Raw genomic sequence first — 13,640 nt, 5'->3', positions numbered from 1 at the left:
TAGGAGACAGTGAACATGAGTGCCAGTTACAGACACCAGTCTTGTATGATGCACAGACAGAGCTGGAAGTTGGCCTTCACTGTCTCAGTGGTCAAGCTGCTGGGTCAGACTTGCTTCCTCCTTCCTGGGGCGACCTCCTCTAGATGTTTGGCAGGGGGATCTCCTACAAAGGTACTTTCACAGCATTTTTCAAACTCGACTTCTTTCTCACCCTGTCCAGCTGCCACTCACTCGCCTGTGGCTCTCACCACACCCCTTTTCTGCTTCATAACAACTGTCTTCCTTCCACCAACATGGGGTCTTGTATTAAAGACAAAACTTTCCCATCCCCTTGTTTGTCCACAACCTACCCTTCACTGTCTAGTACATCCTTAATGCTAGCCTTGGTGATGATGGCGTCATCACATTTGAACCACTGGTCCTTGTGTTGCCGGATGAAGCTGGTATAGTGCCCGCTCTCCAAGGTTCCTTGGTGATTAACTACTGCAAACAAGGAATACCTGGTGGGGAAAAGCATGGTTACTGAATGACTGGATCCATGGCGGGGAGAGAAAAGAAAAGAAAGAAAAACACTTGACATTTTTGTATAAGTAGAAACTTGTGCTCATCTGTGCATATGCATAAGCAGTGGATGGGATCTTTAATGGCATTAACACACCAGTACACTTAACAGTGGGTGGGGATGGGTTGCCTCCATCTAAAGAAAAAGAACCATGGTTTCCCCCCTTATCTCGCTACTGCCTGAAACTGATTGTGCTATTACAGCTCTGGGAGAGTGGTCAGAGGTTTTTCTTTTAAAATAAATAGATTTCTATTAGTAGGCAATAAAGCTAGAAGGGACAATTTTAATCATCTTGTCTGACCCCTGGTATAACAGAGGCCATAGCAATTCTCTCCCTTTGTCCATTTTGGACTACCGCAAAGCTCTAGAAAAACATCCCTATCTGGAGTTAAACATTTCCAGTGAAGGTAAGCTGATTCAGTGATTAATTACCCTACCTATTAACAGTTTGCTCCCTATTTTTAGCCTGAATTTGTCTGACTTGGATTTCCAGTCACCAGATCAAGTTACACCTTTAGCATGCTAGAGCAAAGAGTGCTTTGTGGTTCTTCACTCCCCTCCCCGCCCCCCAGAGGTACTTATAGGCTGTGATTAAATCACCACTTAAATCAAACAGATTGAGCTCCTTGAGTATTTCACTCTAAAATGCATTTGCCTGATCCTTCAGTCATTCCCATGACTCTTCTCTACTCTCCAATTTTTCTTCTTTAACTGTGGACCCCAGAACAGATCACAGTTTTCCAGTAGTGGCTGTAGCAAACACAATATAACCTCCTATTCCTACCCAATGTTGCCCTGTTGGTACATCCAGAAATCATATTAACCCTTTGGGCCATGGTGTTACACTGAGAACTCATGCTACCTTATTATCTAGCACATCTCCCAAGCCTTTTTCAGAGGGCTGAAAACCTTGTTTCCTAGGAAAGACTATCCCATTCTCTGCGCACGGCCTACATTCTTTCACCCATATCTTTATCTCTGTCTGTATTAAAAATGTATATCGCTGGCTTGTGCTCAGCATACCCGAGAGACTGAGATCACCATATACCAATGAATTGTCCCTTCTGTCATTTACCACTCCCCACATCTTTGTGTCACCTGATTTTTGTTTTCTTTTGGGGCATTGATAAAAATATTAAATAGTCCAGGGTCAAGAAACGATCTGGGGGGGCCTGCATTAGAAACTCACCTTTTTGATGACAATTCCCCACTTAATTTTTGACTTATCAGCAGCATGTTTTTAATCCATTTAATGTGCAATTTTGTATCACTGTAATTTCTTAATCAAAATGTCATGTGGACCCAAGTAAAATGCCTTACAGAAGTCTACACCATCAACCCTATTACCATATCAACCAAACTTGTAACCGTATAAAAAAAAGATATCAATTTGTATGACAAGATCTGTTTTCCATACCATGATGACTGATATTAATTGCCCCAGTTTAATCCTTAATTGAGTCCCATATTGGCCATTCTATTATTTTATCCAGGATTAATGCCTGACTGGCAGGCCTATAATTATTGGGGTCATCCCTTCTTACCCTTTTAAAATATTGGCACAACAGTAGCTTTTTTCCAGTCTCTGGAACTTCCTCAGAGCCAGTAATGATAGTTCCCACCCACTGTTGCAACAGAAAAGCATGTAAAGAAAAAGCCTCTCTCACTCTTATACCAACGACTTCTAATTCATACCATATCATCACTACTAGTGTTAAGTCTACCATGAGTTGCCAAAAACTATGAAGGCTAAGTAAAACCTGCAGTATGAAGCTTTATTTCACAATCGTTCAGACTGTGCTGGAAAATACAACAATGCACTTATCACGGCAGGACACAGACCAGATTCAATTTCACCTTGCTAAAGCCAGCCGCCATGCACAATAGGAGAGGACTGAAGTGTACCACTTACTTATTATCATTGTTTAGACTATCCGTAGGCTGCTGGTATTGCCCGTTCATCCTGCTCTCTTTACTGCAACAAAAATACAAAAAACAGTTACTTAAAGCAGCAGTACTGCAAGCATAGGCAAGGGGTCACGTCTGGCACTGAGAGCCTGTTTGCTGCCTCCAGACATAAATACGACCATGGTCAGTGGTACAAGTGGCTTGCTAAGCACTAAGGATGCTTCATTTGTGCTTGCAGCAGTGGCACCTAAATGGGATTTCTTCTCCCAACAGGGTCTCATCCTGTGAGCAAGCACATGCTTAAGTCAGCTTCTGAGTCTCCAAACTTTAAGGTAGCTCAAGGAAAGATTTATTTGACTCTCTAATTACATTAACTCCTTGAACTATGGTGAGTCAACCTCCCTTGTTCTGACTTGAAAGTATATGTTGCAATTTTGACTACAGCAATACAATTTCCCTTATGGTTTCAGAGGCTGATGAAACCCTGACTCCTGAATCCCCTGCTACAAAAACACCCAGCGCCTATTACCCTGATGTAATAATGACTATATTCTATCAGATGTGAGACCTTCCATCAATACCCATCTCGTCTATCCACAGAGAATTCCCCAGAGGAGCGGGAAAGCCTCAAAGACACAGGAATGCACTAATATGAAATAACTTTCTCTGATATCACACAGGCAATTTACTGGAGGTTTGGAGCTGTTTCTCTTTCCTGGCAGCAATACCTATGTTTCTCTGTGGTAAAGGATTTTAAAATTGTTCTTTTACTGGTTCAGATTAAATTTATATAATAACAACTTAATCTTTCAAAACACCCCACAAACTAATAGTTTGACTGTAATACTTAGTAAGTATTTATTGTCCCAGATCACTTAACCAAACTCTTATGGAAGGATTTTTTACATAAAAGTTTGTGTTTCTGTGATTGATATTTGGGGTGAAAATGGTCTGCCTACATCTGGTCAAGCGTAATAGCTAACATGCCCTTTGATTAATGGGGACTGTGCTCTCTTTTGATCCCTCAGCATCTGAACAGACACTGAAAGAGATTTTAAATTCAACTTGTATACATGTTTATAGATACATGGGAGGGCAGGGGAAAGTTTGGATCTCTAGGTGCGGTCCCAAAGGATTGCTGGATCTTTAATGCTGTGAGGAATGGATGCCCCTGTCATTTAACTACAACTCTGAAGCTAAACCAATATTAAGAGAAAACTAAGTTTTAAAAAGCCTGAGGAGGACCTTGCTTGTGGACAACATGCACTGTTCAACTGAAGTTTGTTCTGAAATGGATTTCACAAAACCAGGGCAAACCCTTGCACAGACACACTTGGAGGGATATCCCTGAACATGCATTGCTATGCACGCTGTTCCACAACCCCAACTCAAAGGATGTTCCACCTTTCACAATATGCACAACTGGTATCCAGATTAACCTCGTTTCTGGAGGGATTTTTAGCCTTGAACATACCTGGAAGCCATAAATGGTGTCATGTCCAGCTCCAATGGGAAGGAGACGTATGTAGTGATCTTTCGCCTCAGCTTAGCTGAATGTTCAAACCGCTGAAGACAGAAAATGGAAGGGTTTTTATTTGGTTTTAGAAGAGACTCATTTTCTTTCCTTGTATGCATCTCATATAGGGAGTAAGAAAAAACCAAAGAAGAACAGCATGCAGCAGGAAAGGGGTACTAAAATGAATGAATATTTTTCTGGTAGAATCTATATATTGGTAAGTTCAAAAAACACTTGTAACATGTTTTCCCCAGGACATCCCAATTCTTGGAGAAAATAAATACCTCTATAAAAGAAGAGGTTACCCAGCTGGGGTCATTTGAGCACAGTTTTCTCTCCTGCCCAGGGCAGGGGGTCAGACTAGAAGATCTACAAGGTCCCTTCCAACCCTACATCTAGGAATCTAAGAGGTGAAAGCTTGCTACATGGAATGGGTGACCTAAGTGTTGAGCCAGACACAATTATGAGCAGTTTTGGTTATGAGAGGCACTTCTGCTGAGGCGACACCCAGAAAACTCAAGCAAGCCAGGGTGTCATTATGCTAGTCACAAACATATGGTAACTGGCAGCTTACAAACTTGGGATTAAAGTGTTCTGGTGACAGCTATGCCTTTAGCTATGCCATAAGACCAATTCAATCAGGCAAGAAATCATTTCAAGAGACCAGCACCTTTGTCAGTCACCTGTGCAAAGGAAATCTAAATCAAAATAAGGACCAAAAGGAAGAAAAGTTAAAAAAAAAAAAAAATCTTTCTCTCTTCTCCTAAATGGAGAAATGAGTTTGCAATACAATGTCATTCTTTCATCATACTCTGAACACCAAACTGGAACAAATAGCAGGAAGTGATGAGTGGGTTTCTATTTAAAGAAGGCCACTTTCCCTATTTCTCAGAACTTCTGTTATATTTACTCTCCTAGTTAATTATTCTCTGTCTGCAATGCTGTAACAATTCCCCAGTAGCAGATCAGGATGTCAAAAACTTAAGACTTATATACTTCTGGTTCTCCATTCATCTTTTTAATTGCATTATGAACTATGTCAGAACATATGCCCTCCATGATGATTTTGATATTTGCTAAACCATAAATAACTTACAATTTATCATTACAACAGCTGTTGGAGTCTACAGATATTGGTATAGAGCTGTTGCAAATCTGGCTTGATGCATGAAATGTTGTTACATCTCAATACTGAACAGACAGGGCAACAAAATCGCTTGTAGAGAAAATCACTTATTTTCAAAAATCTTCACTTGCGATGGCTACACAAATGCTGAACTGTGACGAAATGTCTTCCCTACGCTCTCATTCATGCTGTCTTGCTCAGGGAGCAGCCTCACCTTCTGAGCACTTCTTTCCGCTACTTTGCTAAGAAAAACAAGCAAGTCATCTTGAAAGCAATCTTTCCGTTAAGCAGACCATTTCAGAGCAGCTGGGGTAGGGGAGGAGGCGCAAACTGCATTACTGCCTGTCCTGATTAGGCCAATATCACCTTGGAGGACTGTCCTGTTGCTTGACAGTGACTGGGGCACAGATGTGCAATAGCCAGTTGAAACTCAACGTCTCTTAGACGCGAGTTAGGAAATGCTGGCAGGTGTGGGAAACGGTGAGAGGGTTTTGTTGTGGTCCATCAACTGGCTTGGCCTGAGCAGATCAAGCAGATTCATGAATTACAAGTAACTTCTGACCCTAACTCCAATGTAGAAGCTCATGTTTCGACTATCATAAAACAGTTATTTTTATTCCTACATTAGGGAGGAACAGTAATCTTTTCCTTTGGATGTGGATCTCGCTGTGATGTTCCATGCCTTTTTGACCTCTGCAATGCACAGCCACAAGTGTTTTTATATAGGCCAACTCCAGAAAACCATTTGCAGGCTGCAGCTGTAGCCGATGTGGAGTTGTGCAATCTAAGAATACTGATCTGTAATAGTTTTATAACAGCGTACGTGGCCTGGTGTGATAAAGATACTGTATGGTTCTAGTGGAATATGTTATATTCCAACTGAACTATGCAGCATGGTTCTACTGATATATATAACAGTATGAACAGCTAAACAGGAGGCTAGACTGCTAAAAAAGTAAGCAGGAAACCAACACAATAGCTAGAGAGAAACAAGCTCTCAACAAATGTTCTGGGGGCAATTCCAAGGCAATCATCTACTTCTAGGCTCCAGCCTGAAGTGACACAGCTGTTTTGCTGAGATCAAACAGATACTAGAGCAGTTAAAAGGACCCTCCAGAGACTCCTTTGTGTGGGGCGGACAGGATGAGTAGGTGCGCTTGGTGAGAGAGACCGACACAGAAGCCAGAGATGCAAGCCCTGGGGAAGCAACTAAGGATACCCCTGGTATATAAATACAGGCTTTTTATTGTTTTAAGGTTGGTTTCCTTGGATACATTTGGTTCTGAGTAAAACCATGCCTTAATATACAAGGCTGCCTGGTGATTAGCTACCACTGTCATTGCTCCCACAAAGAGGATGACAAGGACCAAAACCAAAGTCATGCCTGTTGAGATGCTTGTGGATAGTGCCTTGTGACCACAGCCCACGACCCAGTCAGAGACCTGGAGAACTGCACAATTCTACCCTGGGAGAGGCGGTAACTTGGCTAGGAACAGACATTACACATAAACCGGCTGAAGTGATCAGAAACTGATTTAAACCTGTAGCAGAGCAGATGTTCAGTGCACATAAACTGGTTTGAAAGTGACTGAAACCAGTTTGAGAAAAACTTGGCTGAATGTAGTATCACACTTAAGTGATTTGGGTCAAATCAGTTTATGCAACGTCTGTCCCTGACTCCCTGCTGGTTTAAGTTAAATCAGACTCCCCCAGCATCCCGGCATGCTCTCTGGCTGGGTGGGGCTCTCTGCGTCATAGCAGGGCTGGCCCCTCCCCTCTGCTCCCTGGCTGCAGCTCTGGCAGAGACTGCAGGCATCTGCCTGACTTCCCCCGGCTCCCCTCCTCCCTCTGCTTTACACAGACACCTCTCAGCATTAGCTAGCAGACCACATGCTGGTTACAGTCCATGCTTTGGCAGACAGGACAAAGGCAGAATCAATAGGTAGCTGGTAATGTCCCTCTGTTGCTTTCTTAATGGGGTGATAAACACTGTGTTATCAATTCCCTCTTGAGTTGGTAAGAAAAGGGGGAACCAGTCTCTAATCAGAGCCTCCTGCCAGGGCCTGGCCAGGCCCCACTCCGCTCAGCACTGCAGAACAGAAGGGAGGGCTGTGCTAGCGCCCCCCGGGCTTCTAGCCTGAGCCACTGCAGGCATGTGCCTGCATTTTGTCATTCCAGAGGGGATGCCTGCACAGTTACAAACTGATTCAGCCTAGCCATCTTAGATTAACTTGCAAAGATTGAATCAATTCAGGCTCAGGCTTTTTGAAACTCCCTTGAGACTGGGAGTTGGGTCAGAGGGTGGGTGTGCATGTGAAAAGCCAAGAGGGATCAGAAATGCAGTTAGCTCTGTAACTATGACAGATGCTACTGCAACATATTCTGGTACTGCTCATGAGGCTCTCTGCCTGTCAGAAAAACACCCATGCGCTGCACTGCCTGCCTGCTTCCCTGTGAATCATAATCATATTATTTGTAGTTAAAGCCATAAATAGCACAGGGCTGAACTACCTGAGGGACCATCTATTACATTATTACCCATCACAGAATCTGACATCAATTGGGTTGAAATTGCTAACAACCACCACAGGGTAATCTTAAGAGAACTGGCTGGGAAGTTACAGGAAGCCTCTGTAGACTGTAACTGTATTGCAGTCTCATATTTTGGCATTTTTTCCCTTCAACGTACTGAGTACATGTATGGCCCTCTTCCAGCTAAAGCTCAGGATATCTTTATTTCCCTTCTTGCTCTGTGTGGCTTGTGAGTAATCATTCTGTTGTGCAGGAGGAGCATGTGCTTCTAGGGATTAGTTTTTTGGGTTGGTTCAGAAATTCTGTTACCTCTTCATTTCTAAGTGCTATTTTGTGGGGTACCATAATATAAAATACAGCTGGAAAGGCAAGCCATCAGGCCTTTAAACTTGTTAATGTTACAATACATTTGCTACAGCGGAGTTCCAAATAAAAAAGATCTTCAGAAGCTCAATTTATCCTCCTGGAGCAGAGTCTGTACTCTCTCAGCTACCCTGCCCTTTGTGAACTTACTTTGAGATGAAAACAGGCCACAATGGGTAATTTCTTCATAGTGAGTTGTTTGGTAGATTCCTGGTAACTATGGCAACCACTACATTTGATTTTGGCACTGCTTCCTAGATGTTCTGGCCTTGTAAACCTATAAAATATTAAGAAGGAAGGGGATGCACAATGTAGGCAAATTACTGTCGGCACATCTGGAAAACAGTTGTCACTTCCACCTGTGGCCCCTTGACGCTACAGGAGATGATGCTTACAGCTTTTAAGTGACAATGAAACAAAAAAAAGCCCTACGAACAGAAGAGCGCCACGGTTCAGATTTCCATGTCAGACCTTCAACTTGGGCAATCTGCCCTGAAATGCAGCAGTGGCGGAGGAAGGGGCTGGAATGTTTGCTCATCCACCACAACAGAGCAGTTCCTTTTTACACAGGCTGCACAGATCTTCTGTTTTCAAAACCAAAAAACATGGACAAGTTTCATGCCAGTCTCCAGCCCACAGCTTGTCCAAAAAACGTGGATGAGTTCCATGCCGTTTCAGCCCACAGCCCTGGGGAGCCGGGGCGAGAACTCTGGAACGAGACAGGTTTGTGTGCACAGAGTTCCTTTCAAGTTCAAAGTATTTTTAAAGAAAAACATTAATGGCAACTAAAAGTTTTACATTCAAAACCCAACTTTGAAAAGCTGATTGCTCATTGATGAGATCAGGCAGAGGTTTTTTTTAAACGGCTTGATGGAGCTTATGAGGCAGAAACAGTTAGCACATGGGAAATCAAAGACAAAACGCTATTATCACATATACATTCTCACAGAAATACATTTTAAAAAAAAACCCAACAAAAAACTTTTAGGCTTCAGTGATCCCGATATTAAGTTAAATCATTCACCAGAGGAAAGACAAGGGGAACAGGCTTCAATTCCAGTAATTCCAAATGTAAACTTCCACACTGTACACAGGCAAACACCCCCTCCCCGTGCTTGCTTTAAGGTTTTTGTGCTAAGACACATTAAGCTGCATTTCAGACAACTGCAGACTGTCAGACTCAAGGACCAAGAGGTATTGATTCTGATCACTGATCTTATTTTGTTCTCATTTTATCTGAGGCCATTGCAGTAATGGCTTTCCTGATTTGTCTTGATCAAGGGACTCTCAGTAAGCCACATTTTGATCTGACTCCTTCCGCTAAATGCTCCTTTTCAACTGTCCAAAGGCTCACGTAACCTCTGCCATAAATTGCCTCCATATTTCTGGCCTTGTCTACTTGTCTATTCAATCTGTTTTCCTTCCAGCTAGTGCTGAACTGAGCCGTCACTGCTGGGTGACAGCCACCCCATCTTCCACCTGCCTCGTCTCCTCCTCTGCTATTCAATCTACTGTTGGCCCTTTGCTGTATCAGAACTTGCTGTTATCTGATGCGTCAACGAACCCTCTTTTTGGCCAAGAAAGGCCTCTCTTACCATCTGCCTTCAACTTAGCTCATAAATCCAGAAACCTCAGTGGTATCTTTGAATCAGAATATTTTTCCTTTCACATCACCTTTTTCCTGTAATTCTACTCCTCACCACTTCTGGCGCCTTACCAGAATTCATCCACCCCTGTTTTTGATTTGCCTCTGCTGTAGGCTTTCTTAATGGATTTAGTCACTTCTCATCTCTGGTTTTACTTAATCCACATTCTTGAAACCTTCAGAGTTGAGAAATCTGATGCTGGATTACTCCTTTAATCCAGGAAGCAGGACCAGATGCACCTAATCTGTAGTCACATTTGTTGCCTCCCTATCTCTCTGTCTCTACCTCAGAATTGTCTCTGGATTTTTTTAAAGGCTCGTGTTTTTGCATCTCTTCCCCCACATTGTAGCATCAGCAACTGGGAGTGACTTATTTGGTCCCCTACACATTACAACGGGATCAAAATCACACTTTACATTTGACTCTTCCCTAGATCATAATGTAGCACACCGCATCCTTGTGCTATGAAGTCTTTTTGAGGGATGTCTATTTAGCTGCCTTAAGCATCAACAGGATTAAACTAGGCATAATAGTAGTTCTACCCTAATGCATAATTTCTCTCTGCAGAAATTATCATAAATCAATTCCTATTGTTTGTTTGTTTTAAACAACCATCAGGATGGTTGTGTATGATACTATACGTTGTAACTTCTCTTCAAAGGCAAGGATGTCAAGCTCACCCTGGGCTGGGGCCTGGATCCAGATTGTAGGGACTGTTCCCAGGCCAGATCCATGAGACTGCATTTGGTCAGGTGGGTCTGGGGGCATGGGGCTGCATGGAGTTGCATGTGTGCACGCGAAGCCAGAGGCACATGGCAGTGCAAAACTCTGGCTAGGCAGTGGCACAAAGCTGCGGGTGTGGAGCGCAGTCATGTTCCTGACTCCTTGAGGTGTGTTCCCATCTCTCTGCTGAACGAATATGGCTCTGTGCAGCTGCATGTCCCCGAACCTGTCCTGCCACACGTTCCTGATGCTACTTGGCTGGCCAGAGATCTGTGCCGTTGGGCAGCAGCACTGAGCTGGAAGTGGGCAGCTGCATGAATGCTGCTCCATGTAGCCACATGCCCCAGCTCCATACCACTCCCGATGGCATGAAGCTCTAGCTGGCTGACAAAATGCCAGGGGCAGGTAGCACTGCAAACCTGAGGGGCAATGCACTGCTGGTGAGTCGGAGACAATGGTTCCACGAGCCAAATCCAGCCCATAGGCCATATGTTTTGCACTCCTGTACTAAGGCCATCAGGAGATTTTTAAAAATATACTTTTCTGCAGTTTCAAACAGTAACCTGCTGTAACAGTTTTTGATAACCTGAGCCAATAAAAACAAGGCGTCTGAGTTAAGACTTTCACTGTTACTATGACTCTATAGTTTCTCACTAACACAGTGCAAAACAGTTAGGAGAAGCATCTATCCCAGTACTCTACTTCATAACAGCCCAGATTAGAAATGGAGTTCAGCCTCCACTCAAACATTTTTGTTTCGAGTTAGTTTTAGAAACAAGTTTCTCAGAAGCCAAGTTCATGTTTATAACAGGGCCTCCCTACACTGACAGCTCTGGAGAAGGAAGTCCTGTGTCTGCAGAGCAGGAACCACCACTACAGGTTCTCTTACTCTGCATGCACCAGACTTTCATAGTTTTATATTTGGTCGGGTCGGAAGGGACCTGAGCAGATCATCTAGTCCGACCCCCTGCCATGGCAGGAAAGAGTACTGGGGTCAGACAACCCCAGCAAGGTGTACATCTCGCCTCCTCTTAAAGACCCCCAGGGTAGGAGCCAGCACCACTTCTCTTGGAAGTTGGTTCCAGACCCTAGCCGCCCTGACCGTGAAGTAGCGCCTCCTGATATCTAACCTAAATCTACCCTCTGCCAGCTTGTGACCGTTATTCCTGGTCACTCCTGGTAGTGCACGGGGGAACAGGGACTTCCCCAATCCCTGCTGGTCCCCCCTGACTAGTTTGTAACAGGCCACTAGATCCCCCTCAGCCTTCTCTTGTGGAGGCTGAACAGGTTCAGGTCCCGTCGCCTCTCCTCGTAGGGCCTGCCCTCCTGCCCCCTGATTGTGCAAGTGGCCTCCTCTGGACCCGCTCCATGCTGTCGACATCCCTCCTGAAGTGGGGCACCCAGAACCGGACGCAGTACTCCAGCTGCGGCCTGACCAGTGCCGCGTAGAGGGGGAGGATCACCTCCCTGGACCTGCTCGAGATGCATCTGTGGATGCAGGACAAGGTGCGGTTGGCCTTCCTGACTGCGTCCCCACACTGCCGGCCCATGTTCATCCTGGCATCAATGATGACTCCAAGATCCTTTTCTGCCTCTGCCCTGATGAGAAGGGAGTTTCCCAACCTATAGGTATGGCGCCGGTTCTTCCTCCCCAGGTACAGCACCTTGGACTTGTCAGTGTTGAATCCCATCCTGTTCTCGTCCGCCCACCCCTGTAACCTGTCTAGGTCCAATTGCAGCCTATTCCTCCCTTCTAGCGTCCCCACATCCCCCCACATCTTAGTGTCATCAGCAAATTTGAACAGGGTGCTTTTTACCCCCTCGTCCAAATCACCGATGAAGATGTTGAACAGTGCGGGCCCGAAGACCGAGCCCTGGGGGACCCCACTGCCCACATCCCTCCAGGTCAAACATGCCCCGTCCACCACCGCTCTCTGGGTGCGGCCCTCCAGCCAGTTGGCGACACCACAGCCCCCCAGTTTCTTAATGAGAACGGGGTGAGAGACACTGTCGAAGGCCTTCCGAAAGTCCAGAAAGACTATGTCCACTGCTACCCCTGCATCTAAGGATTTGGTGATCTGGTTGTAGAAGGCCACCAGGTTGGTCTGACAGGACCTGCCGCTAATGAACCCGTGCTGGTTGCCCCTAAGCATAACCTCCCCCACTGGCCCCTCGTGGACATGTGCTAGAATAATTCTCTCAGAAAGCTTGCCCAGGATTGAGGTAAGACTAACTGGCCTCTAGTTTCCCAGGTCCTCCTTCCTCCCCTTTTTGAAGATGGGAACCATGTTGGCCCTCTTCCAGTCCTCTGGCACCACACCAGAGCACCATGAGTGCTCGTACAGCCGTGCCGGGGGTCCCGCAGTGACTGCAGCCAATTCCCTCAGCACTCGGGGGTGGAGATCGTCCGGACCAGCTGATTTAAATACATCCAGTTCCTCCAGAAGTTCCCTGACTAGATCCTCACGGACCCTAGGCCTGGGTGCGCCTCCTTGGGGCCTGAGGGGGGCGCAGTGGGGGGGGCTGATCCGGTCCCTGCTCAGGAAAACGGAGGCAAAGAAGTCGTTAAATAGGTTAGCTTTGTCATCTGGTGTGACAACCACATTTCCCAGCGTGTCTTGCAGAGGCCCCACGTTACCCAGTACTTTCTTTTTGCCCCCTGTGTATTTAAAAAAGGACTTCTTGTTGTCCTTGATCCGAGAAGCTAGTCCTGGTCCCATCTCTGCCTTGGCCTTCCTGACTGCCCCTCTCCATCCCTGAGCAACGGCATTATAGTCCTCCCTGGGGATGCCCCCCCCCCGCCATCGGGTGTGCACCTCCCTTTTAGCTAGGAGACATTCCCGGATGCTTCTGGTGAGCCATGGGGGCTTTTGTGCCCTCCTGCTCCCTTTGATCCGTGTTGGGATTACCTCCCTTTGGGCTTGGAGGATCCTCTCCTTAAGGAGCGACCACTCTTCTTGGACACCTGGCTCCCCTCCCCTCCAGGACCTCAGTGCTTCCCCCAACTATTCTCCTTAGCTCATTGAAGTCCGCCCTCCTGAAATCTAGGGCTGCTGCCTTGCTGCAGGCCTTTGCCACCTTGCGCTGGATGGTGAATCCCAGCAGGCGATGATCGCTGTCACCCAGGTGGTCGAGCACCCACAGCCCCCTTACCAGGTCGTCACCCGTGGCCAGCACCGGGTCCAACAAGGTGTCTTCCCTGGTGGGGCTGTGCACCTCCTGGGCTAGATGGAGGTCCTGCATTTGGGCTAGGGACCTATGTGA

At 45.7% G+C, this 13,640-nt stretch overlaps 1 protein-coding gene across 2 annotated transcripts in view; it reads right to left on the bottom strand.

Annotated features, from left to right (window-relative positions):
• USP22 (ubiquitin specific peptidase 22) overlaps positions 1 to 13,640 on the bottom strand; it is a 180,406-nt gene that overhangs the window by 2,428 nt on the left and 164,338 nt on the right. For both annotated transcript variants that reach the window (XM_090024813.1, XM_090024814.1), the window contains 4 exons: positions 8,158 to 8,284; positions 3,945 to 4,036; positions 2,475 to 2,537; positions 351 to 500 (listed from right to left, as the gene is read on the bottom strand). In XM_090024813.1, coding sequence (XP_089880939.1) covers positions 351 to 500; positions 2,475 to 2,537; positions 3,945 to 4,036; positions 8,158 to 8,284 — 432 coding nt within the window. The remainder of the gene's footprint in view (positions 1 to 350; positions 501 to 2,474; positions 2,538 to 3,944; positions 4,037 to 8,157; positions 8,285 to 13,640) is intronic.

This window comes from Crocodylus siamensis, chromosome 12 (genome assembly GCF_052110815.1).
Source record: "Crocodylus siamensis isolate JL-2025a chromosome 12, ASM5211081v1, whole genome shotgun sequence".
Classification (NCBI taxonomy): domain Eukaryota; kingdom Metazoa; phylum Chordata; order Crocodylia; family Crocodylidae; genus Crocodylus; species Crocodylus siamensis.
This window is presented reverse-complemented; position numbering and strand designations above follow the sequence as displayed.